Source organism: Protopterus annectens, chromosome 1.part1 (assembly GCF_019279795.1).
Source record: "Protopterus annectens isolate FY-2018-M chromosome 1.part1, PAN1.0, whole genome shotgun sequence".
Taxonomy (NCBI): domain Eukaryota; kingdom Metazoa; phylum Chordata; order Ceratodontiformes; family Protopteridae; genus Protopterus; species Protopterus annectens.
Window position 1 is genome coordinate 1,742,314,070 of NC_056726.1, and position 20,109 is coordinate 1,742,334,178.

Genomic DNA, 20,109 nt, shown 5'->3' on the forward strand with positions numbered 1-20,109 from the left:
GCTGCATCCGGACATCTTCAAAGCCATCACAAGACAATGGGGATTACCACAAATAGACTTGTTTGCATCCCCACTCAATCACCAGCTAAAGAAATTCTGCACAAGGACGTACCACCCACTTGCTTGGAAGGTGGACTCCTATCTTTCAGTTGGAAAAACCTGATAGCATCGCATTCCCACCACTTCCTTTGATGCACAAGGTGCTTCTGAAGATCAAAGAGGAACATCCGAGGATCATTCTGATAGCTCCAGACTGGCCAAGACAACATTGGTATCCATTGCTGAGGAGCATGTCCGGGAACAAATATGGACACTGCCCCTGATCCCATTACTGTTAACACAGAACAACTTCAACATCCTGCATCCAAACCTGAAAACTCTGCAGCTAACTGCCTGGAACATTACATGACAACAATTAACCCAAATTTATCCCAAAGGGTTAAGGACATAATCCTGGAGGCTCAAGACCTTCAACAAGAAAGAATTATGCAGCAAAATGGAAAAGATATCTCACTTGGAGTACTGCAAAGGGGCAAGAAGTGACACTGGTGAACATAGCCAACATCCTGGAGTACTTGGCAGAGCTCTTCCATACAGGCCTGTCCTACTCTTCCATCAAGATACATGCCTCAGCTATTTCAGCAGAATACAGCTTGGATCCTCCTGTCTTCTCGCATCCTCTGCTCAGACAGTTTCTGAGAGGAATTAAAATGTGAAACCTCCCGAAACCTCCATTACCAGCATAGGACTTGAACTTTGTGCTAGAAAAATTGACACTTCCCCTTTCGAACCAGCAGCAACAGCAGAATTACAATACTTATCCTGGAAGACTGCATTCCTGCTGGCAATAACTTCAGCAAGAAGGGTCTCTGAACTACAGGCATTAATGGCAGTGCAACCCTTCCTGATCTTCCATCAAGATAGTGTCCATGAGAACAAATCCTACATTTATGCCTAAGGTGGTATCCAGAGTCTCTTTAAATCAGGCTATCCACCTTCCTACATTCTTCCCCAACCCACAGAACAGGGGAGAAAGGCTCTTACATACCTTGGATGTGCATAGACAATTACGCTACTACCTGGACAGGACAAAAACCAATAGAAAAACTGACCAGCTTCTGGTAGCATATGCAACAGGGAAGGAAGGAAAACCAATTTCAAAACAGACAATCTCCAAATGGATAGGAAATTGCTTTAGATTTTGTTACTCCTATCATGGAAAGAAAACTCCAGAGAGCATCAGGCCTCACTCCACAAGGGCTACAGCCACTGCCACAGCTTTCTTACGAGGAGTGGCTACCAAGGACATTATAGAGGCTGCTACTTGGACCTCCGTGCATACATTTGCCAAGCATTATAACTTACCTTTATACTCTAGATCCCGAGCTGGCTTTGCCACTGCTGTTTTGCAAGGGATCCTAACTACACCATAATCTCTACTCATTCCTCCTTCCCTAGTTTAGCTATGGTATTCTACCCATTTGTGAAGACTGCAGATGCATCCTTGAAGGACATAGTACAGTTTTGTACCTACCATAAATGTAGATGTCCGATAGGAATGCATCTGCAGTCAGAATTACCCTCCCTCCTTCCCCTCTGAGGTACTCCTAGGGTATTTGCCAACCTTCAGCTAGCTTGCGGGGGTTCTATTATGGTGTATTTGTTTGTATATATGTACATACATGCTTTTTTTGTGTGTTTGCTCTCTACTATTTGGAAACTTTGGCATTTATCCAAATTTAGCCATCCAAGAGGGCACCTGGCATCTGGGGCAAGAAACACTGAGGAAAATGGCGTCGGCTGATGCCTTTATACCCGAAGAACTGCCGCAATGATGTCGGGTGAAGTGCGACACCAGCCGAAGCCAGACCCAGACTTTGAAATCCGGCCGACCGAAGGGCTGCCTGACGACAGGACAACCCATTTGTGAGGACTGCAGATGCATTCCTATCGGACATCTACATTTATGGTAGGTACAAAACTATACTTTTAATTCCATCCTCCCATCCATAGCTTTGGGATTCTACCCAAATGTAATAACTGCAGCAGTGAACCACGAAGAACATAGTACAGTTGTGTACACTTACCATAAATGTAGATGTTAGAGTGTATTCACTGTTGCAGTCCGGGTTACTCACCTGCCATCCCCCATTCTATATCTTTTCTTTCCTTCACTATACTCAAAAGCCTTTGCGGTGTATTTGCTTTTATTTGAAGGTAAAGTTTGTTTCTAAAAGTGCATTTATATATTTACAGTTTAGTTGTATATATATTTTTGCTCCCCATTTGGGGGGCACCTGACATCTGGGGCACGAAAAACTGAATAAAATGGCATCGGCTGCATGTTTTTATACCCCTGACGTCATGAAAGGGGAGGCAGCAACCAACACAGGACCCAAGACTTTGTTATTCAGACCAACTGAGGGTAACCTGCCAGCAAATTACCTAAATGTAATGAATGCAACAGTGAATACACTCTAACATCTACATTTATGGTAGGTGTACACTACTGTACGTACTTATGCTGGCATCCCTGCCTCCTCCCAAGGCCCTAATCATTTTTCCCCTTTTTTCAGTCCTTTCATCCTCAGACCTCTATAACAGCAAAAGAATTTAAGAGCTCTGGGGTTCATGGCTTCCACTACTCTTTTATGCTCCTTTTCTCACATGAGAAAACTTCAGTGGTTTCTAGAGTCAGTTTGGCTTCAACATTCTCATCCCCTCGATTTTAATTCTCCCTTGTCTTAAGCAGCAACTTCACTGGTGATTCAGCAGTTGACTCTGTCCAGGGCTTCCTTTTCATCCACCCTTTCCATCTCAGGAGCTGTTCAGGCACCTCAGATTGTGGGTTAGGGAACAGCTTTCAGCTCCCTAAAGGTGCAGGGAATCTGGACGCCTCTTCAACAGAAAGACCACATCACCATCAAGGAGGTGAGATCTTTTCTGCTGGCTGTTCAGGCCTTTCATCTTCTTTTCTCGCCAGGACCTCAAGGTATTTTCAGACAATACCGCAGTGAATGTGGTATGTCAGACAGTGGAGATGACAAGGTGTTATCTTTGTTCGTTGGTACTCCTTGTGTGGGGACTAGCTGTCCAGTTCCAAGTGACTCTTCAGGCAGTATACATTCCTTCAGGCCAAAACATTATGGCAGACTCTCTGAGCAGGTCCATAATTCAGTCCCACAAATGGATGCTTCACAGGGATCTGTTTCTGGATATTGTCCACCAGTTGGGTACTCATATGAATGTTTTTGCCTCCCATCTGAACAGACAACAGCTTCTATCTTGAGCCAGAGTCCTAGGTCCTCTGGTTTGGAAGGTGGACACCTTTTCTTGGAAAGGGATGTTTATGCTTTTTCTCTCCTTCCCCTCATTCCAAAAGTCCTGTCCAGAATTCAACAGGATGCTCCCAAAATCTTGTTGGTGATTCCCTTTTGGCCAAGACAGCATTGGTTCCCTCTTCTGGATTTAGCCAGGGGCAATCAAGTTACTTCACAGGTGGACCTACTCACACAAGACAAGGATTTTCTCATCGATCCCCACCTGTCCACTCTTCAACTGACATTGTGGGTGATCGGGTTTTTGATTCCACTGACATCTTTTTTTCTGAGGATGTTCATAGTGTCCTGCAAAAGGCCAGGGAACCCACTACTAGGAAATCCTACTTATCCAAATGGAAGACTTTTTCTGTTTGCAATATTTTCGTAATCTGGATCCACTTTCTGTGGATGTTTCTTTAGTTCTCTTACTTGTGTGAATTGTTCAATGCTGGGTTGACTTATTCTTCGGTTAATCCCCACTTATCAGCTATTTGTTTGTCTGCCTTTGTTACCTTCTTTAGCTTCTAGATTTGAAGCTAAACAATTCCTTAAAGGCATCCTTCATCTTTGACCTTCCAGGAAGCCTGTTCCTGCTGTCTGGGATCTTAATTTTTCTTTTAGAAAAATTGACTCTGGCAGTTTGAGCCTGCAGCCTTCGCTTTCTTGCAACATTGCTCTTGGAAGACTACTTTGTAAGCCCATACTTTTGCCAGATGGGTGTCTATAAGCTTCAAGCCCTTATGGCTTGTCCTGCTTATTTTGGTGGTGATCTTCGTGTTTCACTGTTGCAGTCCTCACACATGGGTTATCTGCCTGCTGGTAGCCTTTAGTCGGCCTAAATACCAGTCTTGGGATTTCCGCGTCGGATGCTGTCGCCTCTTCCATGACGTCAGGTCGTCAGGAGTATAAAACATGCAGCCGATGCCATTACATCAGCTTTTCTTGCCGCATGGTAATTCGAAGCAGTTCACAAGTGCCGGTCGGCCGCTACCTGAAATTTTCATTTTCCGAGTTTCAGACCTGAAGTCTTCTAAAGTTAAGTACCCCGTTTGGGGATCCTTTTTTCTTGCTCTAACCGATGTCAGAAAAAGTTAAAACAGTTGTCTTGCCTGTGGAAAGCAAATACCTCACAGAGATTTTTGTTAACTGCATCTTCTATTTAGACCCAGACCATTACGTTCCTCACTGTAGGTTTTGTGCCTCGTTTAATGCCCAAATTACTCATCGTTGTGCTGTCTGTCACTAAATTCTTTCGCTCTCGTTCTCCGTATTCCGAAATGGCTTCGACAAACCATCCAACTACCGATCTTCCAAAAAAATGTAAGGATAAAGACAGAGACAGACCGCATATGTCCAGAACTGCCAACGACACTTCCATTAAGCTAGTCGCCAGTCCACCGGTACTCAGTGAGGCGCTTTCGCAGACCCTGATACCCGCTTCTACAGATTCGCAGGCCTCTGCTAAGAACCATTCGGAGTCCGGTATACCACAAGATGCTTCTTCGACTATGGAACTTGCGGATCTCTACCTTGGATTGGTCCGGAGCTGCTGTGCAGGCACTGGCTTCTGAAGTATTCCGACCTTCTGATCGCATTAAACCGAATGCTGTGTTTTTGACTAAAACTACAGAGTTTCTCGGGCCCAGTGTTCGCACTACGCCTAGAAAACCCACTACCAAAGTGCATGCTCATGCCCCTTTGCCACAGAAACAAATGCTTAGAATGGCTGAAGACCTTATAACTTTAATTAGGGGAAGCCAGCCTTCCCCATCTAAAGACAAAGAATTGATTTTCCTTCTGATTCTACAGACCACGAGTCTGATGCCTCTGATTACCAAGACGTATCCCTATCTACCTATGAGGATTCAGATGCAGAGGATTCCATACCCTCTGCCTCCCCTCCAGAGGACTTTTCTTTTGGTGAAACCTTGCATACTTTGAGAGCATTTCCACTGGGAATGCCAGGACTACCCTCAGTCCAAAAAGGGACTCGGAGAATGTTTAGAGTTGCCTCAGCTCAGGCCTCTAGCTATTATACCCCCTGTCCTGGACATTGTAGATGATGTCTTCATGGAATCCAATCTTACTCCTGATACTTTACCAGCAGCTCCTAGAAAGCCTGACCGGTACTACAGAGTACCTGACTGTCACAAATTTCTCTTCAAGAATCCCACTGCGGATCCAGAGACTATTTCCAGGGACCTAAAGGCATTAAGGCTACTACAGCCAAAAAAGCCTACCCCTTCGGACAGGGATTCTTGAGCTTTAGACAGATGGGGTAAGAAGGTATATACCTCTGCTATTCTTGCCATCAGGGCTTTGAATTGCCAGTTTCACATGTTGAACTACCAACAGCATATTATGGAACTAATTAAATAAAAAATGTTGCTTCCAAGTTGTGCAGAAAATAGATTTACAAGAGTTTAATGCATTCTGCAAACCAAGTTAGCAAACATACTTTGCATTGTGGTTTTGATGCCTTAGAAGCATCTTGCAGGACTGCTGTCAGTGGGTCTGTACTGCGAAGGCATGCTTGGCTGAAGGAGCAAATCTTGCCAGACCATGTCAAAGCAAAATTACTAGATGCTCCATTAAACAGAAAAGTTTGTTTGGTGCAAGAGCAGTAGAAGTTCTTAAACAGATGGAGGAAAAAGCTAAATCTATGCAAACTGTTAGATTTTTGGAGGTGCAGCCACTTCGATTCAGTAGGCATTGACCTTCTAAAAACTGGTCCTTTCCAGTCCCTCCCAGGCATTCTCAGTCCAAACCTAGGGGCAACAGGCCACCAAGACTACAGTCTGAGTATGCAGAGATCGAAAGAATGGAGTGCTCCCTCCTCTCAAACAGGGAGTGGTAAGCCACCCCCTTATGGAAAAAGTTCACAATGACTTGTCTAGCTTGCTTCCCACCAACGCCCAAGTACTTGCACCCTTAGGAGAAAAACTTGCCCTACAAGCAAAAAAAGTGGATGTCCATTACCCAGGTCCTAAACTTTGTATCCCAGGGATACAGATTCCACTTCTACTCACTGTCAACCCCAAGCGGGTTACCAGACCTTCCACCAAACCAGTGGGCAGAGGCTCAAAAGCAAGTACTTTCTCTTCTCAGTATCAGGGCTATTCAACCTGTGCCAATAGAGCAAAGGGGGCAGGGTTTCTACTCCAAACTGTTCCTGGTGCCGAGAAAAGAGGACTCTTGGCGCCCTATCCTAGACCTGTCAATTCCCAACACCTTCTTGGTGGTCCCAAAATTCAAAATGCTGACTCTGCAACAGCTTCTTCCTATGCTAGCCAAGGACACCTGGCTAGCCACCCTAGACTTAAAAGAAGCTTATCTGCACATCTCCATATGGGTATCTTGCAGGAAATATCTACATTTCAGGGCAGGCTCTGTGCACTATCAGTTGTTTGCACTTCCCTTTGGCTTATCTACTGCGCCCAGGGTATTCACAAAGTGCCTGGCTCCAGCCATTGCATACTGCACGCAGAGAAATATTCAAATTTACCCATACTTGGACGGTTTCCTGATTTAGGCGGGCAGTCAGGAATTGCTTACTTCTGCACCTGTCATTTGTAACGAGACTTCTAACTTCTCTGGGGTACACCATCAACGAAAATGAATCACAACTGGTGCCCAGCCAAAAGATTGTATTCCTGGGAGCAAGCTTGAACACAACTTCCCAGATGGCATTCCTAACACCAGAAAAACAGGTTTATTTGACAAACTACTTAAAACTAATGGCCACCAAAACCCAGCTATCTGTAAGAAAAATACTGCAAGCCCTAGGGTTCATGGCCTCATGCATTCTACTAATTCCATATGCAAGACTGCATATGAGGAAACTTCAGTGGTGCTCAAGTCTCTGGTGTCAACATTCTCAGGACCTGGAAACACTGATTCCTATCATTCCTTGTCTAAGGGCAGAGTTCCTTTGGTGGGCAGAGGCATGCAACCACAACAAGGGGCTTCTTTTCACTCAACCCCTCGCCACCCAAACCCTGACAACAGACTCCTCAGACTATGCATGGGGGGCTCACATGTCAGGCAAATGCATTCAAGGCAAATGGAGCCCAGAACAAATTCCCCTGCATAGCAGTCAAAAATAAATGTTAGCTGTACAGAATGCTCTGACAGACTTTCAAATACCTTATCCTTCCAGGACAACTCCTGATAATGACAGACAACACCACAGTTATGTGGTACATAAGCAGGGGGGGGCTCATTCCTACCCACTCTGCAAGTTAGCCATGGCCCTGTGGAACACAGCCCTAAGCAACCAAGTGCACCTGCAAGCTCAATTCCTGCCAGGCAAACAAAATTCACTAGCAAACAACTTAAGCAGGAATCTACTGGACCCACACAAGTGGAAGCTGGAACCCAACTCATTTAAACTTCTAATCCACAGGTGGGGGACTCCAGAGGTGGTTCTCTTTGTCTCCCCCCAAAACCATCAATTGAGCAAATATTGCACCAGAAATCCCCACAGCCAAGTGTGGAAAGTGGATGCCTTATCCTTTACATGGGAAAACCTCTTAATTTATGCCTTTCCTCCTCTGCCCCTCCTCTCAAAAGTACTACTCAAGGTCAAACAGGACAGGCCAAGGGCAATCCTTATTGCCCCAGACTGGCCACATCAGCACTGGTACCCACTCCTATGCAGTCTGACAGCAGTGCCACCCTGGCACCTACATCAGACCCCCTCCCTGCTGTCCCAGCAGAAAGGACAGATTTTGCCTCCACATCTGCAAACAATGAACCTTTGCAGCCCTGCTTATCCCCTGAGTATACCACCAGCACCCCTCAGCAAACATATGATGGACGTCATCCTTGAGGCCAGAAGGCCTAGTACTAGGAAATACTATTCAGAAAAGTGGAAAAGATATTGTTCTTGGTGCCAGTCTCAAGGAAAGGACACAGCTGTGCCCACCTTACCTCAAATCCTGGATTACCTAGCAGAGCTACTCCACAAAGGCCTATCCTTCTCATCTATTAACATTCATGCCTCTGCCATCTCAGCTCATTACAGTACTGAGCCACCTCTATTTTCTCACCCTCTCATCAAACAGTTCCTGAGAGGCGCTAACAATTTAAGGCCCCCGAGGAGAGTTCCCATCCCCCGCCTGGGACCTTAACTTTGTACTAGAGAAGCTCACGCTTCCCCCTTTTGAGCCTGCTGCTGCAGAAGAGTTAAAATTCCTCTCTTAGAAAGCAGCCTTACTTCTTGCCATCACTTCATCAAGAAAGAGTGTCCGAGTAGCAGGCACTAATGGCTGTGGGAACCCTTCATTATTTTCCATGCGGACAGGGTTTCACTCAGGATTAACCCATCATTTATGCCCAAGGTGGTATCCAGTGTGGCTTTAAACAAGTCCATCCATTTACCAACCTTTTTGCCTAATCCTCCGAATAAAGGGGAAAGGATTCTGCACTCCTTGGACGTGCATAGACGCCTCTGGTTCTACCGTAACAGAACTAAACCTTTCAGAAAGTCTGACCAGCTGCTAGTCAGCTTTGCTATAGGGGCAGAGGGCAAAGCCATTTCAAAGCAAACCATTTCCAAATGGATAACACACTGCATCCATTTCTGCTACAAACACCATGGAAAACCTACCCCACCGGGGATCAGAACCCATTCCCCTAGAAGCTACATCAACCTCTGTATCATTTCTCAGGGGAGTCCCTACCAGGGACATTCTAGAAGCTGCAACCTGAAGTTCTGTACACACCTTTACCAAGCATTACCACTTATTTTTTCTAAATCCAGAGAGGTGGATTTGCCACAGCAGTCTTAAAAGGCCTGATAGCCAGCCCCAATACGTCTTGACTGCCTCCACCCTTCCTTTGCTTTGGGAATCAACCCAAGTGTGATGACTGCAACAATGAAACACGAAGAATATAGTACAGTTGTGTACACTTACCATAAATGTAGATGTTCGAGTGTATTCACTGTTGCAGTCCTGGTTACCCTCCCAACAGCCCCCTGACTTTTATATTCTTTCTAGCTATCCTCTTTTTGGCCATATATTATGGCAGTAGTATTTACTTTTTACTGGAGGTGTTCCACACTATGTAATTGCTTCCTGTTTTGGGGGCTCCTGACATCTGGGGCAAGAAAAACTGATGTAATGGTGTCGACTGCATGTTTTATATACCCCTGACGACCTGACGTCATGGAAGAGACAACAGCATCTGGCGCAGAAATCCCAAGACTCTGGTATTCGGGCCGACTGATGGGTACCTGCAGGCAGATAACCAAAGTGTGATGACTGCAACAGTGAATACATTCTAGCATCTACATTTCTAGTCAGTGTACACAACTGTACTTTTCATAAGGGCAGGGTGTCCCTTCATACTAATCCTTTTATGTCCAAGACGGTGAATGAGTTATCTCTTAATCAGTCTATTCATTTGCCAACTTTTTCCCTTCTCCATAATCTGCCAGTGGAAAGGTGCTGCACACATTGGATGTGCATAGACAACTCAGAATTTATTTGGGTAAGACTAAGACTGTTAATAAATCTGATCAGCTCTTTGTTTCCTTTCATCCTAGGTCTTTAGGATTGGCTGTGTCCATCCAAAAATTTCTTCTTGGATTTCTAAAGCGTTTTCTTTTTGTTCCTTTCATGGTAAGAGCTTTCCACCTTGTGTTAAGGCTCATTCTACTAGAGCTGTGGCTTTTTCTGGTACCTTTTTCAAAGGTTTGGATACTAGCCCTATTCTTTAGGCAGCCCAAGCACTACAAGTGGGATGGAATTCTCCAGAGTTAGAGCTGGTTTTCCTAGGGCTATCCTTCATGGCTTCTTAGAGAGCTCTGCAGTCCTTCGTCTCCCCTGTCTGCTTTCTGAGCTTTGGCACTCTCCGTAATATAATGAATACTGCAACAGTGAAATGATAGGACATAGTACAGTTATGTAAAATCTTACCATAATGGTAGATGTCTTCAATGTTTTAGTATTCACTCCTTCCCTCCACCCCCTGGACCATTTCTCTTCTGGATGTACTGATTACCTTTCTTTTCCGTGGACTGGCATTCCTACTGCGGCTCTCAATTTTGAGGATGGTACCGCTAGATGTCACCTTTATGCTCTACCTACACAAGTAGCATGTGTATGTTGTGTGGCATACGTTAAAGCAACCTTAAAGTCTTTAGTATACTGGCTGGTTATCACACTGCTCTTGGCAGGGGATCCCTAGTGTAATGAATACTGCAACAGTGGAGAGGAGGACATCTACTGTTATGGTAAGATTTTACACAACTGTACATTCTATTGTTTGTCCATCACTTCCCAAATATTTATATACTCCCTCCTGCTCAAGTTCCTTTGTATCAAATTCCTGTCCCAGACTTATTTTCTGTGTGCTGCAGCTTTCTTCCTGTAAATGTTAAATTTGCACATTTATGAAGACCAGATGACATTCTCATATCTGAAAGTTTTGGCCACTTCCTTTTGCGTTTTTAGCTCTTCATCTGATCTTTTCAGTATTAAATCATCCAAAAAAGTTAAGACTTTACACTTTGGTGTTTTCTGGGAGCCAAATTGTAACCATGGGCAGGTGCTGCACCAGCAGTTAACGTCACCTCATAGCAAGAGATTATCAAGTTTGATTCTTGTCTGGGGTGCCTTCTATTCAGATTCTCAATGTCCTCACTGCGTTCGCGTGGGTTTCCTTGATACTCCGGTTTCCTCCCACATTCCAAAGATGTGTGGAGCATTTCTCTCCGGGCCTCAGCTAAAAATAGGCTCTGTCGTGGTCAGACTTCCCCCGGTCATCAAATGTTTAAGGAAAGAAAAAACCTAATCTGTTAAGTGGACAGTTTAATAGGTTAAGGGCATGACAAAAGAGCAACAGTAACAGTCACCCTGGAATTATCCCCCTTTAAGTTTTTGTCCCTGGGATATAATAATTTGTCCTTTGTTATGGCTTAGTTGCAAAGTGGTTTTCTATTGTTTCATGGTCACCATAATGTAATTGATCAATGTAGGGTGTATCTTGTACATCTGTAAGCACTCCTTTATCCATGAATGTGGTATGCTGTCATATGCTTTTTTTTTTTGTAACCTGTCTGTGCCATAGTTAGATTCTTTCCCTTTTTGCAATTCTCTGTTATGATTTTAACAACAAACAATTCTTTGTTCCATATTATTTTCTTTTGTTACCCTTTTGTTCTGTCGCCATGATTGAGTTTTCTTCTAAGTGACTGTAAACTCTGTCAGCATCAATTCCAATGTATAGTTTGTACATAGCCCTAAGACAAGTTATTTTGGTCAGTAGTTTTTAGTGTAACTTAAGGGGCTCACTCTTGAGGAGGAGTATAATTTTTCCTGTTAACGAGGTTGGTGTCTGTTTGGGGTGTGCATGCAAGTGGTCTTACTCTGGACTAAATCTTCTTGTAAAGATGTTTGTACTTTTAGCCAGAAGTTGGGCAGTTCATCTGGACCTGGGGTTTTCCAGTTAGTTTTTCTTAATCTTTTTCAATTTCTGACCATTACTTTGTCCCATTTCATATTCTCTGCATTTGAACTTCTTATTTTTTTTTTTATTTTTTACTTTTATCCATTCAGCATCTTAGGCTTAGCTGGGTCTTCATAGATATTCCTACAAAATGATAGGATTTCTTTTGTTTTTCTGTTCCTTTTGCTTTGTTTCCCAATTCTCTATAAAACTTTTTTTGTTCATCAATGAAATGCTTTTTTTGTACTTTTCCTTTATTCTTATCTGCTTATCTTCTAAGTTTTTCTGCCTGTGCTGATATCTTTAGTTTTATTTGCAGTAGTGTACGATAGATCCTGGTCTGTTCTGATATTTCAAGTTGCTTTTATCACATCTAAGTGTTTTTTGTTGATCTGTTCCCTTTTCTGTACTCTTAACAGTGACACTTCCTGTCTTAATTGCTTTATCGTTTTCTCTATTTGATACTTCCATGATGGCATTTGATTTCTTCCCTTCCTTTCCCTTATTGCTCTGTATCTTTTGTGGTAAGACTTCATCTGCTATTAATTGAACTGCACGTTAATGTATTCTATATACTTTTATGTCACATTTCTGTTAATCGTCTTGATTACTGTGTTGTTTTGTTTTATCAGACTTCTATTTTGCATCTTATTGACTTTCTGAAATCTATTTCTTCAATCTTAAAAAGTCTATCCATCCCTATTAAATCAAGCAAATCCTTTCCTTAGATCATTTTTGTTAATTTTGGGGTACAGTCTTTGTTCTCCATTTCCTACAGGCATTCTCCAGAAAATTCCAGAACATCTTTCTGTGACGCATTCTCTTCAGCTGCACCGTGCTTCAATCATTGCTCTTTCATATGAGAATTCACTGGCCTATCATTCCACAACACTGACTGTGTCAAAATTGCCACCGTTTCCTGTTCCTTTCCTTTCTGTTACTGCAGCTGAACGTTTGCACTGGTTTCCTACTGCGTGTCTTCATGTGGCAACTTATCGGATGCTTCTAGTTCCACCTGTTTCTCCTTAATTTGGCCACTCACCATTCCATCATGCTGTGACACTACCAAAGTTGAATTTTCTACAGTAAATCTTTCACTTCACAGGTTAATCCAAAGCTTCAGCTTCTATTTCTTTAACTTCTCAATTACTTAACCCTCTTTTCCACTCCCCACACTTTTTCTCCCTTTTTATATTGTAAAAATTTCCATATTCAGATGCCTTTGCCTGTATTTCTCTTCAGATATCTGTTGCCTTTTTTTTTTTTTTGCATTGATTAGTTTTGCTTTATCCTTTGCATAAATATGTGCCATATTAAATCCTTTTCTTTCTCTCCCTATTTCTTCAGATATGTCCCACACCACATATTTCTCCTTACTTTGGGGACTCATTTGTTCCATCTTGCTGTGGCATAACCTGTGTTAGTCTCTACACTAAATCCTTCACTTTGCGAGTATTCCATAACTTCAGCTTCTATTTGTTTAACTTGTACATTCTCTTCTAAATTCCCCCTTTCTGATTTTACTTTTTATATTGTGAAGTTTTTCATGTCTGGGTGCCTTTGCCTGTATTTCTCTTAAAATATTTTTGGAGCTGCTTTTTTTGTATTGATTAGTTTGGTTTTCTCCTTTACATAAATATTACATCATCTCAGAGCTCTCTTTCTTTCCCATGTCCACGTTTGTTTCTTTTTCATACCTTTCAAACATTTCTAGGTTTTGTTTGTATTTTCACACTTTCTCGGTCACTTCTTTTTCCAAACCACATAATATTTCTTGGTGCCTCTAATATTTTTTATGAATCTGCTGTGTCAGTGATTGAAGTTTGACAGTTTTTCTTTTGCAAGTATTTTTCTTTCCTCTAATTTCTGTGTCTTTTTGAATGTCTTCTATTCAGAAATTCTGGACGTCTTGCATAATAGTAACAATGCATAATTTCTTTTTTAGCCTCACTAGTCCACTCTGTCATATTTATGGCTCTTTTTTTGGCCTGTCGGTTTTTGTGGACTACTACTGCAACACTGGGGCCATCCTCCTCCCTGAGCCAGGCCTAAGCCCATTGTAGGAATGTTCTGTGTCTTGAGAATTCTACATTTTTTTCCACTCCTGGCACCCGTGCACCTACCAGGATTGGGCATTTTTTTATCCTAGGGCTTGTGTACCTAGCTGTCTTTATTTTTTATCCACCACCTGTCCAAGATGCATGCTATGTAAAATAGTCTCTGTATCTGTCTCATCTTGGTGAGATTTTGTAAAAACCAGGTCCACCTCATGAAGGTACTCTGCAAGACCTGAGGATGAATTCAGTTCTAGCAATGCTACTCTCTTTTGCTTTATTTTCTCTTTCCATCCGGACCCCTCTTTTGGTTCAGTATGGGTGACTACATTTGCAATTACTTTGGCACATTGTTTTGTATTGCCTTTATGATACAAGGCATTCTTCAGCTATGTCTTTAGATTTTCTTTGTCCTGGGAAGCTGCTTCTACCTCATATTTGGTTTTGGAAGTCTTTATTTAGACCCCTGAGTTGCTTGCTTAGATTGAGTGAGTTTTTACCTTGCTTGGGTATTGCACTTGTTTTTGCAATTATTTTCTTCCTTTTGTTATGCAAGATATTGATTTTGGGATTCCACCAGTGTGGCTTGTTTGAGTTTGTCCTGAGCTTACTCTAGTTAGGTACAGGCGTTAAAATGATTGTACAAGGTTTTCATGAACAATTCAGCATACACCGCAGTGTATGGGGGGGGGGGGGGTTGAATTTCAGGATCTGTCTGAGCTGTTTTCTTCCGGCCTCACTTCTGCATTCCTGGAAGTATGCCTCTTCAATTTCTGCCTGCCTGTAGATCCCCACAGTAGTCCAAAACCAAATTGATTCCTGAAGGGCATCATCCACTTGAGGCTTCCTGGAAAAAATGGCGTTGGCTTCAGACTTGAATTTTGTGCTGAAAAATCTGATTTTACCACCCACTGAATTAGCTGCAGCAGTGCCTCTAAAATTTATGAACTAGAATAAACTTTCTTTGTTGCTGTTACACCTGCTAGGAAGGTCTTGGAACTCCAAACCCCTTATGTGCAGAGCCAGTTTTGCAGTTCCATAAAGTCAGGTTTACATTGCTCCTTCTAACCTACCAGATTAGCCCTGACTCAAACAATCCAACTTCCAATTTTACATTTTTCACCTTTAATCCCCAGAATGGGGGGGGTGCTGCATTCCCTAGAGGTACATAGGAATTTAGGTGCTAACTGGGTTATACTAAAACAGAAACTGAAATCTGTTTTGTCTGTTGCAGAAAACAGAGTAGGGTTAGTAGTTAGCAAATTATCTGCATATGGCTAGCACACTCCATCAACTTTTGTTACAAGTCTCGTAGGGTCTTCCAGAAAGAGTCCCTATTCCACAAGGTATAATGCAACAGACAGTGCCTTCATCAGAGGTTAGTGCACAGAACATTTGAGGCATTCACCTAGTCTTCATTTCACACCTTCTGTAAGTACTGTAGACTGGATGTCATATCCATGGTGAGGACTGGATTTGCTTCCACTACCCTGTAAAGGCATTCTTTATTCATTCTCAGAAAAAGTGAAACAACCGCCATACAGGCAGTGGCCAGCTTTAGAAATTTTCCCTATGGTGAGAAATGCAGCCATCTTCCATGAAGAAAATAATTGTGCATTCATTTAGTGTGGTCACTGTTGCAGTCCTTTCTTCCTCCCTCCTTTCCCCTTTACTTTAGTGCCCATTTATGCTCATGACACAGACCCCATCTCTTGGGCATTTCCTTGGTAATAGACAATGGTGTGGGCATGGCTCTGCTCTGAGACCAAGCGAGAATTAAAGATGGCTCAGGTGATCACCACCCCTTATGTACCAGGTACATGAAGGAGTCTGAGGCAAGCTCCAGCTAAGCAATGAGAGAAGTGCACAGCTTTCAGACTTGACTAGCAACAGATCTTTGTAGTGATAGTTGCAACAGTGACCACACTCCAATATATGTATTTATGATAAATTGCTTGCATCGTTGTAATTTTGATTTGTGCCACCATCACTAGAATGGGATGAGAGTAGGTGGTCTTGCTGTTAACACAGGAGTTAGAGATCAATAGTAATACAGCTGCTTGGAGGGCAACTGAAGAAGTACTCTGGTGTCTTCCTACTCCATATGGGTCTCTCAAAGATCAGATGATATGGTGGGCACTCCTTGTTTTTACAGTAAGCACACCTGTAAGTGATCTGGTTGAAGAATCTTTGAAAGATTGATACTAGAAATTCAACATATAGTACTAACAAAATGATGCAACACATAGTGCTAATAAAAATGGTGACATACAGTATTAACAGTAAATTTGGTGGATTGTTTAGGAATAACTCTGTGAATCTCCAGGATACCTTTGTTGATGGTGACACAGTTTTCCAGAAAAGAAATTCTATAACTCCAAATTCAGTGTACCAGTCTGCTATGAACACTTCTGATATGATGGGACGAATGTCTTTTGAACCCAATAGAGATCACTATGGACCTGTGAGGAAAGGTAAGAAACTTGCTAATTTGGTTTGTAGCTAATTTCAGCTTGTGGGCACACAAGGAAAGCTGACAAAAGTGCCTGTACTGGACCAGGGTGTGAAAAGCACTGTAAACAAGATGAGGACAATTCCATAACTCACTGATAAGACTGCCTTTTGGGGTTCAACCCTGACTTGTCTGTGTGTGAAGCTGTGTTCCCCATGTATCCACATGGGTCTTCCTTTTTTTTTTTTCTGGCCATTTTTCAAAAGAAGGCTATTTGATCAAAAGTGCTACATTGTCTCTATTTATTTTACTTACTCTTACCCATGTGAGTTGGGTCATGGCTGAAAAAGTCAATGGATCCAACACAGTTAACAGGCGTGAAATAATTTTGAGCCTATCTACTTCTGAAAAAAAATGAATGATGTCCTTCTGTTCATATGCTGCTGTATTCATGACATCAGGGAGTTTGCCTCTGGTGAACTCTTGCACGTCCAGCCATTATATAAAAGTTAAATGCTACTGCTAGAGTGCAGGTGACGTCCTGCGCCTCTGTCAGACGTCGGTCATAAATGGGCATCTGGTATAAAGCAGGCGTCAGCACGCACCTCTTCAGAACTTCACTACCGCCTGTGTGACTGCCAGCTCCAGTCATCGTGCTGCCAGTAGAAGCGTGCGTTCATCCGACTTCAGGTAAGTGCCTGTTTGGGGTTTTCTGTTTACTTGCTACTGCTTTGGGTTACATGTCAGGTAGAAAGGGCAAGTGTATGTGTGGAAGACAAATTCCACATAAGGATTCCCATGAGCTCTGCCTATTCTGTCTAGGTCGTTTACACTACCATACCAACTTTAGTATTTGTCAGGCCTTTGACCCCAAGACTCTCAGAAGCCATCTCGTAGCCTTAAAACTATACCTTGAAAATCAGACACTCAAACGTTTTAACTTCCAGGATGGACCCAACTTCGGAACCCTCGGACAAGCCCTCAGTCAAGAAGGCCAAGAAGAGTAGGCCCGAACAGACTGCTGTGCCCTCCACTCCAGCCGTTGCTGTCGAGGCTAGTGAAGGCCCAGAGTCTAAGCCGGAGTCCTCGGAGCTTCCTTCGGCAGAAGGCCCGAAGGAAACCTCTCCTTTGCCCGAGGTTACGTCCAGGGGGGAATTTCAGGCATCCGATTTGGTCACTGAGGGAGTATTAAGCCTCATATCAGAGGGTCCACATGGCATCTTCCAAGTTTTAGTACGAGAGGACATAGTCTCTGATGTAGTGGAGTGTTGGCTGGCATCCGGCCCTCCAACCCTTCACTGTATTTCTGAATCCTCTCCCCAAGACATCCATAAGAAGAGGAAACAGAAAACTAAACATATTTCTCAGCCTCTGCCTACTTCATCTTTTGAACAGCCTCCAGATTGGCAGGCCTTCACCCAAGGCCTGCTCAATGCCTTTCTGGCCTTGTATCAGGGCCAGATGCCTGGACAGGACTTCATGTCCTCTACCCTTGAGGAGCCTGCTCTGGATGTCTCTTCCGCAGAAGAGGATTCTTTGGATGATGAATCCCTAACCTACTCTTCTCAGATTGCTTCTCCTCTGGGATATGCTTCACCAGAGGGAGGAATCCAAAGGTGCCGACTCCCTTGGTGTGAGGACCTCACCTTTGGTGAGACCATCACCAAAATGCAAACCTTTTTCAAATGGGATAGCAGTTAGGTCACTGAGACCCCAAAGAGGTACTATGAACTCTTACAACTGGAGTCTCCCAGCTCTTCTGCAGTGCCGCCAGTACACCCTGCATTTCTGGATGACCTCGTGCCTGCTTCAAAAAACCCTGACTCACAGCCCCTAGCACCCAAGCATCCAGACAGATTCTATAAGGTGCCCGAGCAGGCATCCTTCCTGTGTAAAGCCCCTTCTGCAGACCATGCAGTTATTTCTGTGACCACCGACAAAACCTCAAAATTACTACCATCCACCTCTACTGCCCTCTGATAGAGAGCAGAATGATGGAACGTCTGGGGAAAAAATACTTCTGCCACCCTAGCAGTACGAGTGGTCACCTATCAGACATACGGTCAAGTATTCCTTGGCTCCATTGGAAGATGTGGTCAAGCAACTGTAAGAGCTCCATGACTCTCCTGCTAAAGCCAATATTCCTCTCTCCTGAATTCCTGCACACAAGTGACCTGACGCTCCAAGTGCAGCTACGATGCTGTATAAACATCTGCAAGGGCTGCCACCTCTGGATCTGTCATCATGAGGTACTCTTGGTTAAGATTGCAAACCCTCCCGGATGACATCAAAGCCAAGCTCCTAGTTGTGCCCCTGGATAACAAAAACCTGTTTGGGGCAGCTGCTGCTGAACTCTTTAAGACCCTCCAGACCAAAGGCAAGGAATTGCAGGAATTGAGACACATCTTTGTCTCCCCAGTTCCATGTTTTCAGAGAAACTACTCAGCTTAAACTTCTTTTGTTAGGTCCTCAACTAAGAGAATGCAAGCTAAACCTAGAAAGGACCACAGGAAGCAACACTCTTCCAGGTCTCTCCTGTACTCCACCCTTTAAACAGTCCTTTCAGGGAAAGCCTGGTAGTCTGTGACTACCAGGCCCTCCACCCAGACACCCCTCTTTCCATGCACCTCTCTCTCTCCCTTTATGCTTGGACGCAGGTTACCCAGGACTCCTGGGTCCTATCCATCATAAAACAAGGATACTTCATGACTTGGGAGACCAGAACCTCTCCTAAAGGCATCCCTCCCCTGCCTAGAGAGTTAAAATCCACTTTTCCCTCCAATCCTGCAGGAACTTCTGGCTCAAGGCACTATTCAACAGGACCTGCCCTTTGCAGTAGAGAAGAGATTTACTCAAGAATTTTCCTGGTTCCCCAAGAAGGGAAGGTCCCTGGAGGCCCATCCTGGACCCTATCCCACCTTATCACCTTCCTCAGAGTCCCCTCCTTCAGGATGCTGCCTTTCCCTATATCCTCAGTAGTTGAATGGGCTTGTGTTAGGTGCATGGTTCGAATACATAGGCCATTCAACTTTAAAAGGTGGGGGACAAGGTCCTACCTCCTGTGCAGACTAGCACTGCAGGCTTGGGATATAGCACTGGAGAAACAAATCTTTCTCCAAGCAGTATATATCCCCTCCGCAGACGATATAATGGCAGATTCCTTGAGCAGGACCATGACCCTGTCTCACAAGTGGATGCTGAACAAGGAAGTGTTTCTGGACCAAGCCCATCAATGGGGCATTCCGAATGTGGATGTCTTTGCCTCCCCATGAACAGACCGCTCCCAATTTTCTGCTCCAGGGCACCTCACCCAGAGGCGTGGAAGGGTGGACACTCTCTCAAGCTCTTGGAAGGGGATGTACGCATATGCATTCCCCTCTTCCCTTTCATTCAAATAATCCTCCTGAAAATTCAGAAGGAACAGCCTCAAATCTTGCTGGTGACTCCTACTGTCCAAGGCAGCATTGGTTCCCTCTATTTCACCTTGCCAAGGGCAATTACCACAAGTTACCTCAGAGAATGGATCTGTTCACACAGGACAAGGGAACTGTCTTACACCCTCAACTGCCCACACTGAACCTCACATTGTGGGTGATAGGGCGTTGATTCCCTTCAGACACCTATATATATATATATATATATATATATATATATATATATATATATATATATATATATATATAAACCAAGTACTAGAAAATCTTGCCTCTCAAAGTGAAAGAGGTTTTCCTTATGGTGTCAGAAAAACAACCTAGAACCACTGACAGCAGAGCCCCCAGTGGTCTTTTCCTACCTGTGTAACCTTATGAAATCCAGACCATCATACTCC

At 43.6% G+C, this 20,109-nt stretch overlaps 1 protein-coding gene across 2 annotated transcripts in view; it reads left to right on the top strand.

Moving 5' to 3' along the window:
* ARID1A (AT-rich interaction domain 1A) overlaps positions 1 to 20,109 on the top strand; it is a 3,912,194-nt gene that overhangs the window by 2,791,794 nt on the left and 1,100,291 nt on the right. For both annotated transcript variants that reach the window (XM_044084256.1, XM_044084266.1), the window contains exon 14: positions 16,133 to 16,302. In XM_044084256.1, coding sequence (XP_043940191.1) covers positions 16,133 to 16,302 — 170 coding nt within the window. The remainder of the gene's footprint in view (positions 1 to 16,132; positions 16,303 to 20,109) is intronic.